This window comes from Neltuma alba, unplaced genomic scaffold, assembly GCF_004799145.2.
Source record: "Neltuma alba isolate B1F8T4 unplaced genomic scaffold, ASM479914v2 tig00013147_pilon, whole genome shotgun sequence".
Classification (NCBI taxonomy): domain Eukaryota; kingdom Viridiplantae; phylum Streptophyta; class Magnoliopsida; order Fabales; family Fabaceae; genus Neltuma; species Neltuma alba.
The window spans coordinates 93,014-106,480 of NW_021637461.1; the positions used below are offsets into that span (position 1 = coordinate 93,014).

The following is a 13,467-nucleotide window of genomic DNA, read 5'->3' on the forward strand; positions in this document are numbered from 1 at the left end:
AATGTATTAATTCGGACTTAAAGCATAATGTCAATTGTCGTCTAAAAATAAATTCCAGTACTGCTTTCGAAAATTATATAATTCGCAAAATTTTAAAACATAGAATTCCTTGTATTGTCATTTCCAAAAAATGTATTACTATTTACTAACCCTAAGGGCTAAATCGCGTGACTTTGTGGGTACTCGGTAATTTTTTTATGGAAGAAGCATTGTCTAAGTATATTGGAATATACTTGTTCACTTTCCGGGTCATTTTCAGTGGTCGCTGAGCCCAAGTCCCATTTTCCTTTCTTATTTCTGGGGTCCAGTGGCTGAGACCAAAAGGACGCAGCCCTTTTTGCAACGTCGTCGAGCTTCATGGTTAGGTACATAGCCATGAAAGCTCTCGTTGAAGGGAAAGCCAAATCCGCAGAAACAAATTCAGTCGTCAAGAAGAAGGGCACGTTCAAAACCCTAAAAAATAAAACTAGAAGAAGAAAGAGAGAAGAATAAAAGGAGTGTGTGCTTGCCATAGCAAAGAGGCTAATGAATATAAACAATAACCTCTTGAAGTTTTGATAATGAACAAGCAGCTTAAAACACAAGCAAAGATTGTGCTTCAAGACTCAAAAGTCGATCTGTGCAAAATATGGCCGCCATGCCCATCAAGTGTCGCATGCGGATGGAAGTTTTTTGCACCAACCCCAAACCAAACACCAAAACGTACTCAAGAGGTAGAACAAAAGGATTTAAGAACGAAGAAGCAGAGAAAACTACTAAAAATGGAAAGAAAGGGACACGCAGGGAATGGGGAAGAAGATGACATAGAAGGCTATGAAGAAGGAGGGGGCGTTTATAACGATGGCACCGCCTGCCTTCCTAGGGCTTCCACCATCGGGCAAACGGGCAGACCGAGCCTTGCTGGCTTTACTGCCCTAAACAATAAAAGAAATCTGCAACTTGGCCAAGTGGCTGATTCTTCTAGATCTTTTATTTTATTTTACTATTTATTTCTTCATTTTTATATTAAAACTATTTACCATATATAGAAGCAAAATGCATGAACGTGGTAGTAGTAGTTCGATGCCTCTTATCTCCTGCTGCGCTTCTGCATCCAACTCCGTATTCCTTCATTTCTTTAACACTGGACGACTAAGGTGATCTTCAAATTGAATGCCTGACACATTTATTTTGCTATGCTTTGGCTTTATGAAAAAAAATAATTACACGCACATTACGTTTATTTTTTTTTACTTAATTTTAGAATATTTGAATATATTCTTCCTATGCATCAGCTTTCTTTTGGGTGACTTGAGCCTTTATGATTTATATGTGATATGACTGAAAGGAAAAAATTATGAATGATATTTTTGTGCTTAACATGAGTATTATGGAGTAGGAAAAGTATTTAGCATATTGAATGCCTGATACATTTATTTTGCTACATATGCATTGACTTTATAAATGGGGAAAATTTTACAATTCAACTTTTCTTTTCTTTTTTTTTTTAAAAAATGAATATAGAAATTATGCATCAATAAAATGAACACGGATGAAACTGTTCGGCGTAATTCCAATATCTTTCACAAGATACTGAAATTTCCATGGACAAACGGAAGTAGTTGATATGATGTATAATTCCAATATCCGTCACAACTACAATTACATAAAGGCTTTCCCATCATTATTTTGCCCCACCGGCTGGTTCCGTAGAAACTCTCAAATCCAACAATGTCTTCCTTCGTTTTGTTAGAAAAATGACAAAACCTTAGTAATTTGTATTTTGGTCAACTCAAATTCTCATCATTTGTAAGAGTAATGACCCACGAAAAAATCAATTTCAATGAACTTTCTAAATTTCAAAAAACAAAAATCCCACGAAAAAATAGACTCTACGCACGAACTACACGTGATACAATATCAAGCTACTTTGAGCAGCACCAGCTACTAAATTGTATGTTGGATGCCAAGCTACATGCAATAGCTTGGAGCTTAAGTTACCATCATCTAAGTCATTACCTCTGCCACAACCTACAAAACACGAAAAGCCCCCAACATCATTCATAGACACTCACCAAAAGAGATAATCAACAGGAAAAACAAATTGAAAAGGGGGGACAAAATCCAACCACCTTGGTCAAACCCACGTTTTATGTTGCCTATTATGGGCGACCTTCTAACCGTCCCACTAGGTAGAAGAGGCATCCTATAGCTGGTCAAAAAAGAAAAAAGTCATTTATTAACCATTGCAAATTAACAAACAAGTCAGTTTGCAGGACGTTACCTGTCAATATTTCCAATTATATCCAGTTTGATGTCTTCCACACTTCCATTCCCGATGGAGAATATCTTCAAGCGGTTACTGAGATCAAGTGGGCAGATACAGAGATTAGGACAGACATGAGCAAGTTAATGATCACGATAACAATCAAAGATTCAAAAAGACACACCCGTAAGAACCAGTTGCAAAACTAAGTCCGTCTCTACTAAAGCAGCAGTCAAATTGATCGAATATGTGGTCCTTATTGAATAACTCGGCTAGCTTCGCATATGCAAGTTACACCGTGTAAAAATAAACCATCCAATGAGATATAATGAGGGAACAAACACTTATATTCATTATTGGAAGAAGCCTCTTACTCTGGGGCGCAGGTGCTCATGAATTCTGAATGTTGCAACTGGACGAGAATCCATGCGCATATCCCAGAGCTAGAGCAAGAAATTAAAGCGTATTGTTAAATGCCTAATGCATTAAAAGGAAGGCATAAGAATACCGCTGAAAAGAAACCAATGCATGTTGAGTTTTTAGAGTTGAGTATTACAATCTGAATAATTTTTGGGCTAAAAGCGGTAATTATCTATCTATATACCCTCTCACTGTAGTTCACTTCAGAGGTTACGAGGACAAGCCTTTTAATTTAACCTTCCAAACTTCAGAAGTGAACCTATATCCGGGAGCCATAAATTCAGAAGGCTTTCTGAATCTAGGAAAAACATCATACATAAAACATGGATTTCAAAGAGAATATGATTCAAGTGAAGTTTGAACAATTTATAGAAGTAGCAGCTGAAATAGACCTTCATACTCAAGTAATCACGACTTATAAGCTGTTGCCCACCAATGCCATCAACCAGAAATTTTACATCAGAGATGCATGCAGCCATTTCCTCAAAAGGGAATTTCAAGCGCAAGAGTGATTGATCAAGAAATCTGTATATAATCGAAGCTGAATGAGAACTGTATCATAATATACAAGGGCATGACTGATCAAAGTAAAGAAACCAATCCCACACTCAGAGGGAAGCAAGCTGCAACATACAATCTGACACTACGGTCACATCTTGCTGCTTGTCTCAAGTCAGATATACGAATAAGACCCTTTGAGCTGCCATATGTTAGTAGGTTGCAGTGTACTGGATGGAATTCAGCTGACGTTATTATCTCTGGGAGCAAAATTTTTACAAATTAGCTGGTTTACAGAAGAAAGGACACAATCCTCTTGTCGTCAGAACATGAAACTTCGTAAGGGAATTATTAGAGAGAGTACAAGATTTGAATACATTCAACTGGTATATTGAGATGAAATCAGGATGCATTGGATACATGAACTAGAATACGCAAGAAACCGAGGATGGCAAAGTTACCAAAATCGTCCTCCATGTTCGACGGCTTCATGTCGATGATATTGAAATTCCGATCACTGACCTCCAGATTCCACAAATTGATTCTAAATTCATCTGCTGAGATAAATGTCTCAGCATCACTGCACAGGGATCAACAAGTCAGGTTATCTCGTTTTCTAATAACTAATAAAATAATAATAGTATGAAAAGGACAGCATAGTTGACGAGCGAACTGTACCTATTATTTGAAATGGAGTTAATATTAAAGCTTTGATCTTGAGCATACACCTTTTGGCATTTTGCATGGAAAGTGGTGCCTGTATCTGCAATCTAATTTCAAAACGTATTGATGAACAATCTCGTATGTGCTAATGAATGTTGCTTTCCCGCTGAAAAACTGATGATAAACAGAGAACTGCTTTATTCCTAAAAGAACCAACCTCTTCATCGGAAACAACGTCTTGACATGGTGGATCCTCCCGAGATAGGTTCTGTGTCCACTCCAAATTACATCCATTAGCAGAAGACAGGGTTTCTTGCCCACTCATGAAACTCTTGTGAGACAACAGAACATTTTCTGAGCTTAAAAATCGAAGATGTCCATGAGGAACTGGTTCTTCAATTTTTTCTGTTTTACGTTCCTTAATCTAATCCAAAGAAACAAAGAGGAAAAGAAAGAAGAGAGGAAAAACGGTTAGAACAACTATATGATGCAGAATTAACTTACAGAGACAATCTGTGCCCGTGATCATGTAACAGTAACTAATAAAAGAGATTATTTAGATTTGTTGGTGCCGGCTTGGTTTGGCTTTTCCTTGCAAAAGCCGGAATGTTCTTTGTCAATCGGTGCCAGTTTGATGCGTTATCAGTTACATAATGCAGAGAGACTTGTGTTAGGGGGAAATGAATCTTCAAAATCAAAATAACAAAACCATCCGTACCGTCCATAATTTAATTGTTTTATTATTTGCTGAGAGAATAAGCAGCAATCCATTCTGTGCAACACACCAACTCACTTTCCTAATCCTCTGTGTGACTCCCACATTATTTAAGTAATCAATCTACACGAGAAGAACAGAAAAAACACGGAAGTCAGTTAGACGCAGAGAGACCGACAAAATGCTTCCCTTACCCCTCCATCGCCTCTTATATACTACTAGAACGTAAAGATGAACATACTTCAGGCTCGTGACTTTGGAATTCTGACTTGTACCGAAATTTAAAACGTTGTGCAGGAGCGGAATCCAGGCCCTCCAAAAGTTTTTGAGGACATAACGATTCCTGATTTAAAGCATAAAAAATGGACAATATGGAGGGGGGAAAAAAGTGGTTCAAATTCAAATGCAATCGAAACAATGGAAAGAAGATATATTGGTTCGAGATTGTAAAAGGAAGATGATACTCACAAACTTTCTATCATCTCTTTCAAATATAACAATACGCCCTCCATGATCTCCAATGGCTAGATAATCACCACCCTTCTCGAACTGGATCGTTGTTATGATATCATCTAAAAGAAAGCCCCAACAGCTAACATAACAAAACCCAAGTGTACATGCGAGGGGAATATAATATAGGTAACAGAAAAGGGCGCAAATTTTCTAGAATCTTGAAAGATTCAAAATGTGAAAAGAAGGGGAAAGAATTTTTATGAAAGAGACGTACCCTCGTTAAGTTCATCGGCGGGGGCACGGTGGCCTAGTATCTGATAGAAGTTCCAGTGGAAAGGAGATGAAGAGGACTGAGGCATGACTGCTGCTGTGTCTGCGTTATATCGTAGGAAGACGATTCTGATAGGTAAAAGCGATAAAAGATTAGTGAATAATGAATTTGAAGCTTCGATTTTGAAAACTGGGGACTTCACAGTCTATTATTTTTCTTCCTATTCGCCCACATGAATCTTAAAGAACCGGAGGTCGATTTCTTTTCCCGCCACAAGAACCGGCGGTTGTTGTTATGATATGCTGAGAGAGATCCTCTCATATTTTCCTTCTTTAACGTTTTAATGTATTTTCATATTATATCATTTTTATGTTGATTAAATATATGAAAATACCACTAACCATCAATAATTAATAATTAAATATAAAATTCATAACAGCTCATATTATCAATAAATTTTAAACTTTCAGTTCAATCCTGAGATTTTAGAAAATGTACAAAAACCATTATTAATAATATTCAGACAGATGCTATCAAAAATAGTATTTTTCAACCCGCGGCTGTAGTCAAGTGATTCTTTTAGGGATTATCAAAATTAGATACATATTTTTATAGTTGATCACATGCCCAAAAATAATATAACAAAGATACGTTAAGAGTACTATAGGATTGTGAGCGAGCTGGGTGGTTTGTGTTATAGCTCGGGAAGAGTCAAGCTGGGTAACACACCACCAACCAAAACAAAACTCATAAAGATAAAACTAAAATATACATTTAGTCATTTAATTTTATAGAGAGTTTTAATTTGATTTCTTAATTTTGAAAAGTATACTTTTAATCCTTTTACCTTAAAATTATTAACAAAAAATGTTAATAAAATATTTTCAAATACTAATATCTTAATTTTAATTTTCAAAATAATCTTGATTATTGGAAAAATTATCATTTAAGTCTAATAATTTTAGGATTAGGAGGTTAAATGTGTACTTTTTAAAGTTAAGGATCCAAATTAAACCTTTGTATAAAATTAAAGAACCAACCATATAATTTAGCCTAAAAATAAATTCATTATCACATTTTAATTTAAAATTTTAAAATAGTGAGTATGTAAATTTTTTCATTTATATATCTCTTTTCCAATCTAATTCTACTCGACGTGGGATTTCTCCCTACTTATTTTTTTTTCCCTTTTTGCCTCAAAGACATGGATTCTAAATAAAATTATATTATACTTCTAACACAAATTATATGATTATTAAATCAATTTTAAAATTAATAAAAACACCTCCTGAGCATTGTACAAAGATATAAGTTCGAATTGTTGCTAAAATCAACAAGAAGATGAGAGCTCATTAAGTATAGTCTAATTAAGCAATCTTGATTTACATTGGAAAAAACTGATTTTGAAAAATAGATTTTCTTAAAAGTTGATCAATCCAATCCATGACTTTATTTTGGACTATAGTTAGGTGGAATTTCTTATATTCATTATGTTAATTTTTTCAATTATATATGGTCATATGTTACATTTTTAAAATATTAATATTTAATTAAAATTTAATTATAAACGCACATGAAAAAAAATACAGGATTATGTGTGATTGGAGAACTTGACATAGGATCCGTTTGAATTAGCGATTGAAAAAATAGCTTATTGTCAATTTGACTTTTGAAAAAATTAGATTGGATAAAAGTTAAATTAGGTGATTTGAATTATATTTGGATTAGATTTTATAAAAATTAGTTTGTGAAAGTAAGTTGTTTGAATTATAATTGAATAAGCACCAAAATGAGTAAGACTTTTATTAAATAATAAAAAATAAAAAATTATCAATTTATATAATAATAATTTTAAATAATTTATAAGCTCCAGCTGATCTCATATATTTTTTTTATTTTTTATCATTTATTATAAGGGCATATTTGAAAATAAAAATATATTTTTAAGAGCATATTTAAAAATAAAAGTATATTTTTAACTTATTTATTACTTTTAATTAATTTTAACTGATTTTTTATTATTTATAAATTAATTATTTGAGGCTTATAATAAAAACTAAAGGAGGTAGTAAATTTCTTAATTTTTTTCTCTTCATGTTTTAAAAATCATAAGTCATAAGTAGCTAATTTTTACTTACAGCTTATTGTAATTTTTTATACAAAAATCAAATTGCTCAACCATCAACCTAAACACAACAAATTTTTCAAGTGTGCTTTTGCTTGGAAAAAAAAAACTCATTGCCCTCCAAATACTGAGCCAAATAGGCTTATAATAGATATAAATAACTTGACTTGAATATATTTTTTTAAATTTTTACCCGCTAAAGCCATGCCCCTCTAGTGCACCAACGCGTCGCATACGGATGCACGTGTTTTTGCAGTTGCGCCGCCATTTTCTTAGAAGTGCTCTTTCTGCTTGCTAACAGAACTCCACTTAACAAAGAAACAACTTTCAAAATAACAAAATCCTTTCTAACATTTGGTTCCGAATACAGATCATATCCGGGATTCCCCCCATTTCAAATGGAATCCCATCGGTCTGTCAAAATTCCAACCCCGAAAAAGCAAGAAGGAAAGGAAATGCAGAATCTACAAATTATGCATGATACAATATCAAGCAACGTTGGGCGGCACAAGCCACTAAATTGGACGTTGGATGCCCAGCTACATGTAACAGCTTGGAGCTTAAGTTACAATCTAAGTGGCCATCTCTGCCACCACCTGCAAAACACAAAAAGCCCTCAACATCATAATAAATAGTGGTGCCAAGGAGTTAGAGAATTAGAAAATAAGATAGACAGAAAAATCCAACCATTTTGACCAAATTCACATGTCAGGTTGCTTATGGACGACCTTCTGATCATCCCATCAGCCTGAAAAGGCTTCCTATAGCACATCCACACACACATACAAGCATATCAGCATTCATCGTACTCTGCAAATTCCATGTGGTGAAATTAATCTCAAAGTCAACATATAGGAGTTTACCTGTCAATAATTCCAATTGTATCCAGTTTGATGTCTTTCACAGTTCCATTGGCGGGGGAGAATATTCTCAAGAGATTACTGAGAAGTTTGCAGATACAGAGATTAGGACAGACACAAGCAAGTTAATCACAGTACATTCAATATAAATTTACAGTTGTTTCAAAAAGACAGACCCATAAGAACCAGTTGCAAAATGAAGTCGATCTCCACTAAAGCAGCAATCAAATCGATCGAATATGAGTTTATTGCTGAATAACTCGGGTAGCTTCATCAAACAAGCGGAGCTGTCAACCATAGGAATACTCACATTTGCTAGTGGCAAGGTGTGAAACATATTGTTACAAGAAATATTCTGAGTGCACAGCTTATTAATATGCATATATATATATGTAAAATAAATTCACTGCAAGAAATCTCTTACTCTAGGGCGCAGGTGCTCATGAATTCTGAATAACGCAACTGGATGATAATCCATGCGCATGTCCCAAAGCTATAACAAGAAATGAAAGCATAATGTTAAATGTCCAACGCGTTATTGAAAGGAAGGCACAGCAATAATGATAAAACCTCTCCGTGTTCAGTTTGTCAGAGTTTTCTATTACAGTTTCAACGATTTTGTAACTAGAAACAATTCCCACATCTATCCTCTCACTATGGTTCCCTTACAGAGGTCAAAAGTCAATTTTTAACCAAATTCTATCTGAGAGCCATTAATTTATAAGACAAGTCCTACTAAATCTTTTGGGTGGGGGGGGGGGATCAGGGGAGGTCAAAAGTCTCATCTATCCTCTCACTATGATTCAAGAATGAAAATTTTACATCACAGCTGTGCTAGGAAGACCTTCATATTCATGTAATCACGACTTATAAGCTGCTGCCCACCAAGGCCATCATCAAGAAATTTTACATCAGAGATGCATGTAGTCATTTCCTCAAAAACTGATTTCCTGCAAAAGAGTGATCCATCCACAAACCTGTATAATCAAGTTGAATGAGAAACATCAGAATAAAGGCCGGACTTATTTAAGGAAATAAACACATAAAGGGAAGTGAGCTGCACTATACATTCTGACACTATGGTCACATCTTGCTGATTGTCGCAAGTCCGATAGACGAATAAAACCGCTTGAGCTGCCATATGCTAGCAGGTTGCAATGTGATGGATGGAATTCAGCTGATGTTATAATCTCTGAATAAAATTTTGACAAATCAGTTGAAGAGACAAACGAGTGGGAAAAAAAAAAAAAAACTCAAACCATGAGGAATGAGCAACACATCCCAATTTGGGCTTACATCTGACATATATGATACACACACACACATGTATATGAAGGTATAGGAAAAACACAAGTGATTAACCTGGCATGGCCTTACTCATCTACCTTGCTTATGGGTTTATCAGAAAATTTAGCTTCGATATGCTGTGAAATTAAAACTCGAAAACATTTCAGAAAGTGTTAGAGCAAATGCAAGACTTGGAAAAAAGTATCAACTTAAAGTACCAAAATATTTGAATATATCCAATTGGAATAGTCAGACAAAATTAAATTACATTGGATTGTGAGAACATGAATGAGTAAACAAGAACTACGATATGCGAGAAACAGAGGACGACAAAGTTACCAGCAAAATGCTCCATGTTCGACGGCTTCATGTTGATGATATTGAAACACTGATCACTGACCTCAAGATTCCATAAATTGATTTTAAAGTCATCTGCCGAGATGAATATCTCACCATCACTGCACAGGGAGCAAGAAGCCAGGTTGTCTCATTTCTAAAGAACTAATGATGATGACAGTGGTAAAACGAAAGCATAACCAGGGCCAAATATAATTTAGGCCTGAGTGCCAGTGCCTGCTCCCTTTTGTTTTATATATATATATATATATGGACTGGCAGGAAAGAGTGTATTGAAAATACATTATGGCATTACCTGTTATTTGAGATGGAGTTAATATTAAAGCTGTGAGCCGGAGCATACACCTTTCGGCATTTTGCATGAAGATTGTTGTCTACACCTACGATCTAATTTCGAAACATTGTGAAGAATCTTGTACTATAATAAATGTTGCTGCCTGGCATAAAACATTGACAAACCCAGAAACTGCTTTAACCCCAAAAGAACCAACCTTGGCATTAATGTTTTGCGATAGCGAATCCTTGCAAGACATGTTCTCCATCCATTCCAAACGACAGCCGTCGGCAGAAGACAGGGTATCTTGTCCACTCAAGAAACTCCTTTCTGACAAATTTTCTGAGCTTAAAAATCGAGAAGGAACCAATTCTTCAGTTTTTCCTGTTTTACATTCCTTAATCTACTTCCAAAGGAAAAAAGAAAGGAAAAGAAAGAAAAAAACAGTTAGTACCATTATATGATGCAGAACCAACTTGCAAAGACTGTATCTGTGATGAAAATCAGCAGTAACTAATAAAAGAGATTATTTAGATTTGTTGACGTGGGCTTCATTTGGCCTTTTCAAAGGTTCCTTCATTAATCAGTGCCATTTTGATAAGTTATCAGTTACGTAATGCAAAGAGTTTTCTGTTAGGGGGAAAATGAGCCTTCACCATTAATCTAATTAACAACCCGCACCTTCCACAATTTAATGATTTTATCATTTGCTGAGAGCATAAACAGTAATCCATTCTGTGTGATGCACCACTTCACTTTCTTAATCCTCGGCGTGATTTTCTCATTCGCCAAGTAATCAATCTACATTAGAGAACGAAAGAAATAACATGGAAATCTGTTAGACAAGAGAGACTGAAGAGATGCTTCTTCACACACACTCGAAAGAACCCTCAACCCAATCTAACTCAGCAGAAATGCTTCTAAGCACATTAAAAAGGACAATCTATGACACTAAAATGGCACCAAAAACATCACAGAATTAGAAACACAAGATGAACATACTTCAGGCTGGTGACTCTGGAATTGTAACTTAAACTGAAATTTGGGATTTCGTGAAGGGGTGCAATCCACCTGCTCCAAAAGTTTTCGAGAATATTGGTGATCTAAAGCCTAAGAAAGTGACAACATGGAAAGAAAATATGCGTCACATTCAATTGAAATCCAAACAATGCAGATACAGTTATTTGAAATTGAAAGAAGATATAGAATACCCACATTCTTCTGATCATCTCTTTCAAATATTACAACACGTCCACCTTGATCTCCAATGGCAACATAATCTCCACGCTTGTCGAACTCAATTGCTGTGATGATATCATCTAAAGAAAATCCCACAACATTTTTACGGAACAAACAGCCAAGTATATGTGAAGAAAAGAGAACCCAAAAGAAAACAAAAGACGTGAATTTTCAAGAAGGACTGAAAGAATCAATTTGAAAGGGAAAAGAAACGAACGAATATGTATGTTCTTAGACAGACCCTGTTCATGGTGATCGGAAGGAGAACGATGGCCTAATATCTGGGAGAAGCTCCACTGAAGAGGAGCAGAGGAGTGAAGCATGACGGTTATGCTATATCGTGACAACGCAAAGCTGACATGCAAAAGCGATATTGAATTTGGAAGTTGGATTGCGAAAAGCGGGAACTTCACTGTATTCAGTATTTATCTTTTCTTCTCCCCCTTCCTCCCAAACTCGAATTCTCAAGCCGGCGATCTTTACGGTTCTTAAATTTTCAGTTTGTTTTAGTGAGTGGAAAGGTAATAATATCATATTCAAAGATTCTCTTTCTCCAAAACGAAACCGAAAGATTACGCATTTTTGAGCATTGTTGGTTTTTTGCGACTTTGTTCTCCTGTTGGCGCTCTTCCTGATATTAGCCGTAGGGAATTTTCCCTCCTTGCTAAAGACATGTCATGAGTTTTGAAAATGGTGCGGAAAAAAAAAAATGGCGGGAATGCGACCAAGTTAAATGATACTCTTTTGGTTCTAAATATAAGACCATTTTTATAATGTAATTAAATGATCTTATATTTAAAATCAGAGGAATACTTTTGTTGGACATACCAAAAGCATTTTAAATTTCTTCTCATTATTTTAATTTTAATTTGTCTAGAAACTCTAGGAAAATTAAATTTCTTTTACACAAATATTTACACATATATCTTTTTTTAATGGATTTTTTTTTGCTAAAGTATAGGTATCCTCCTATTAGAGACAATCTTAATCAAGACACTGTCAAGTACTAAATGTGGGCACCTCTCCCAGCAAGAATTCAAATCTTAGTTCATCACACTGTGAAGGACTAGTTCTTTTTGTTAGATTTAACTCGTGTTGATTTTTTAACGGAATTTAAATTTTGACTTACCAAATTTACTGTAATGGGCCAAAAAGATTTTTCTTCGAAAAAAATTAACACGGACAGATGGGACACGGACGCCGGAAGCGAGCTGTGTTTGGGCCATCTCAGTCAGAAACTATTTAAACGGACCGGGCTTATGAGACTCTACAGAATTGAACTTTAGGGGGGGTACAAAACAACTCTATTGGGCCACACCTTAAACCCGGAGTACTTGTCCATACCCGGTTATATTGGGCCACATCCGGCCCACCCTGAAAAAGGAGAAAAATGTAAAGTCCAAAACGGGCGGGTAAGATGATAATACGAACACACCTTCAAGCAATCAAGCTAGTCTGCGCACCGCACATCCGTATACGGCATATATAATTTTTTTTAAAAAAATCAATATATTAAAATATTAAGAATTGCTGAAACAACAAGCAATCTCGTGCAATTAATTCTGACATTTATGGTTTTCAGTGTAGTCCAAAGCTTACGAAAGTGTTTTGTCATTGCGCAAGCATCGATCCTATAATCAAGTTTTAGTTCCAGACTTTACAGCCGAAGGCAAAGAGAGATAGAATCATACAAAGTAAGCACAGTACACAAGGGTTAAATTTTCACAGTAAACTCATCCCAGCGAAGCAAAACATCTCCTTGCTGAGCCCTACTTTAGAACGTGAAATTGAGATCCTAAAATGCATAAAATAACGGTAACAATTAAGCAGCTCAATGATTGTTTTCTAGTAGATATGAAATGAAGGGTGAAGAATGATTTCTGAATTAGTCCAAAGTCTTAGTGTGGTCCAACCAAACCATTCATCACTTTCCTTCTTCTGTTATCTTATCCTCTCACGCCATTGCATGCTTCATTTGTATGCATTGTCCTGATAGTGATATATTCATCTGGCGAAAATGTTTGATGCCAAGTGCCACCCATCTCTGGTTCCTCTTATGT

General features: G+C 35.4%; 2 protein-coding genes across 2 annotated transcripts; both read right to left on the bottom strand.

Moving 5' to 3' along the window:
* Positions 1–158: 158 nt before the first annotated feature.
* LOC114734812 (serine/threonine protein phosphatase 2A 55 kDa regulatory subunit B alpha isoform) lies at positions 159–7,658 on the bottom strand. The gene is made up of 14 exons (XM_028922457.1): positions 7,627–7,658; positions 5,269–5,393; positions 5,010–5,113; positions 4,044–4,094; positions 3,842–3,933; positions 3,625–3,743; positions 3,300–3,423; positions 3,058–3,190; positions 2,620–2,688; positions 2,430–2,521; positions 2,264–2,341; positions 2,112–2,191; positions 1,896–2,010; positions 159–453 (listed from the first exon to the last, which is right to left on the bottom strand). The coding sequence occupies exons 1-14, from the start codon at positions 7,656–7,658 to the stop codon at positions 159–161; spliced, it is 1,509 nt and encodes a 502-aa protein (XP_028778290.1).
* A 203-nt stretch (positions 7,659–7,861) lies between these two features.
* Positions 7,862–11,730, bottom strand: LOC114734821 (serine/threonine protein phosphatase 2A 55 kDa regulatory subunit B beta isoform-like). The gene is made up of 14 exons (XM_028922474.1): positions 11,649–11,730; positions 11,380–11,487; positions 11,171–11,271; positions 10,850–10,969; positions 10,386–10,571; positions 10,190–10,281; positions 9,877–9,995; positions 9,319–9,442; positions 9,095–9,227; positions 8,675–8,743; positions 8,427–8,518; positions 8,254–8,331; positions 8,078–8,151; positions 7,862–7,986 (listed from the first exon to the last, which is right to left on the bottom strand). Exons 1-14 carry the CDS (start codon positions 11,728–11,730, stop codon positions 7,862–7,864), a joined length of 1,503 nt encoding a protein of 500 aa, XP_028778307.1.
* Positions 11,731–13,467: the final 1,737 nt, after the last annotated feature.

Bases quoted from the DNA above. Each gene is read 5' to 3' on its own strand.
- LOC114734812 (XM_028922457.1), bottom strand. From the start codon at position 7,658: ATGGCGGCGCAACTGCAAAAACACGTGCATCC. The intron at 2,011-2,111 runs GTGGTTGGATTT...CGTGTTTTGTAG, and splicing joins AAAACGTGGGTTTGACCAAG to GTTGTGGCAGAGGTAATGAC. The intron at 454-1,895 runs GTATCACGTGTA...TTTATTTTTTAG, and splicing joins GCTCAAAGTAGCTTGATATT to GGTTTTGAACGTGCCCTTCT.
- LOC114734821 (XM_028922474.1), bottom strand. From the start codon at position 11,730: ATGCTTCACTCCTCTGCTCCTCTTCAGTGGAGCTTCTCCCAGATATTA. The intron at 11,272-11,379 runs GTATTCTATATC...CTTAGGCTTTAG, and splicing joins AGATGATCAGAAGAATGTGG to ATCACCAATATTCTCGAAAA. The intron at 10,572-10,849 runs GTGCGGGTTGTT...CTTTGGAAGTAG, and splicing joins AAATCATTAAATTGTGGAAG to ATTAAGGAATGTAAAACAGG.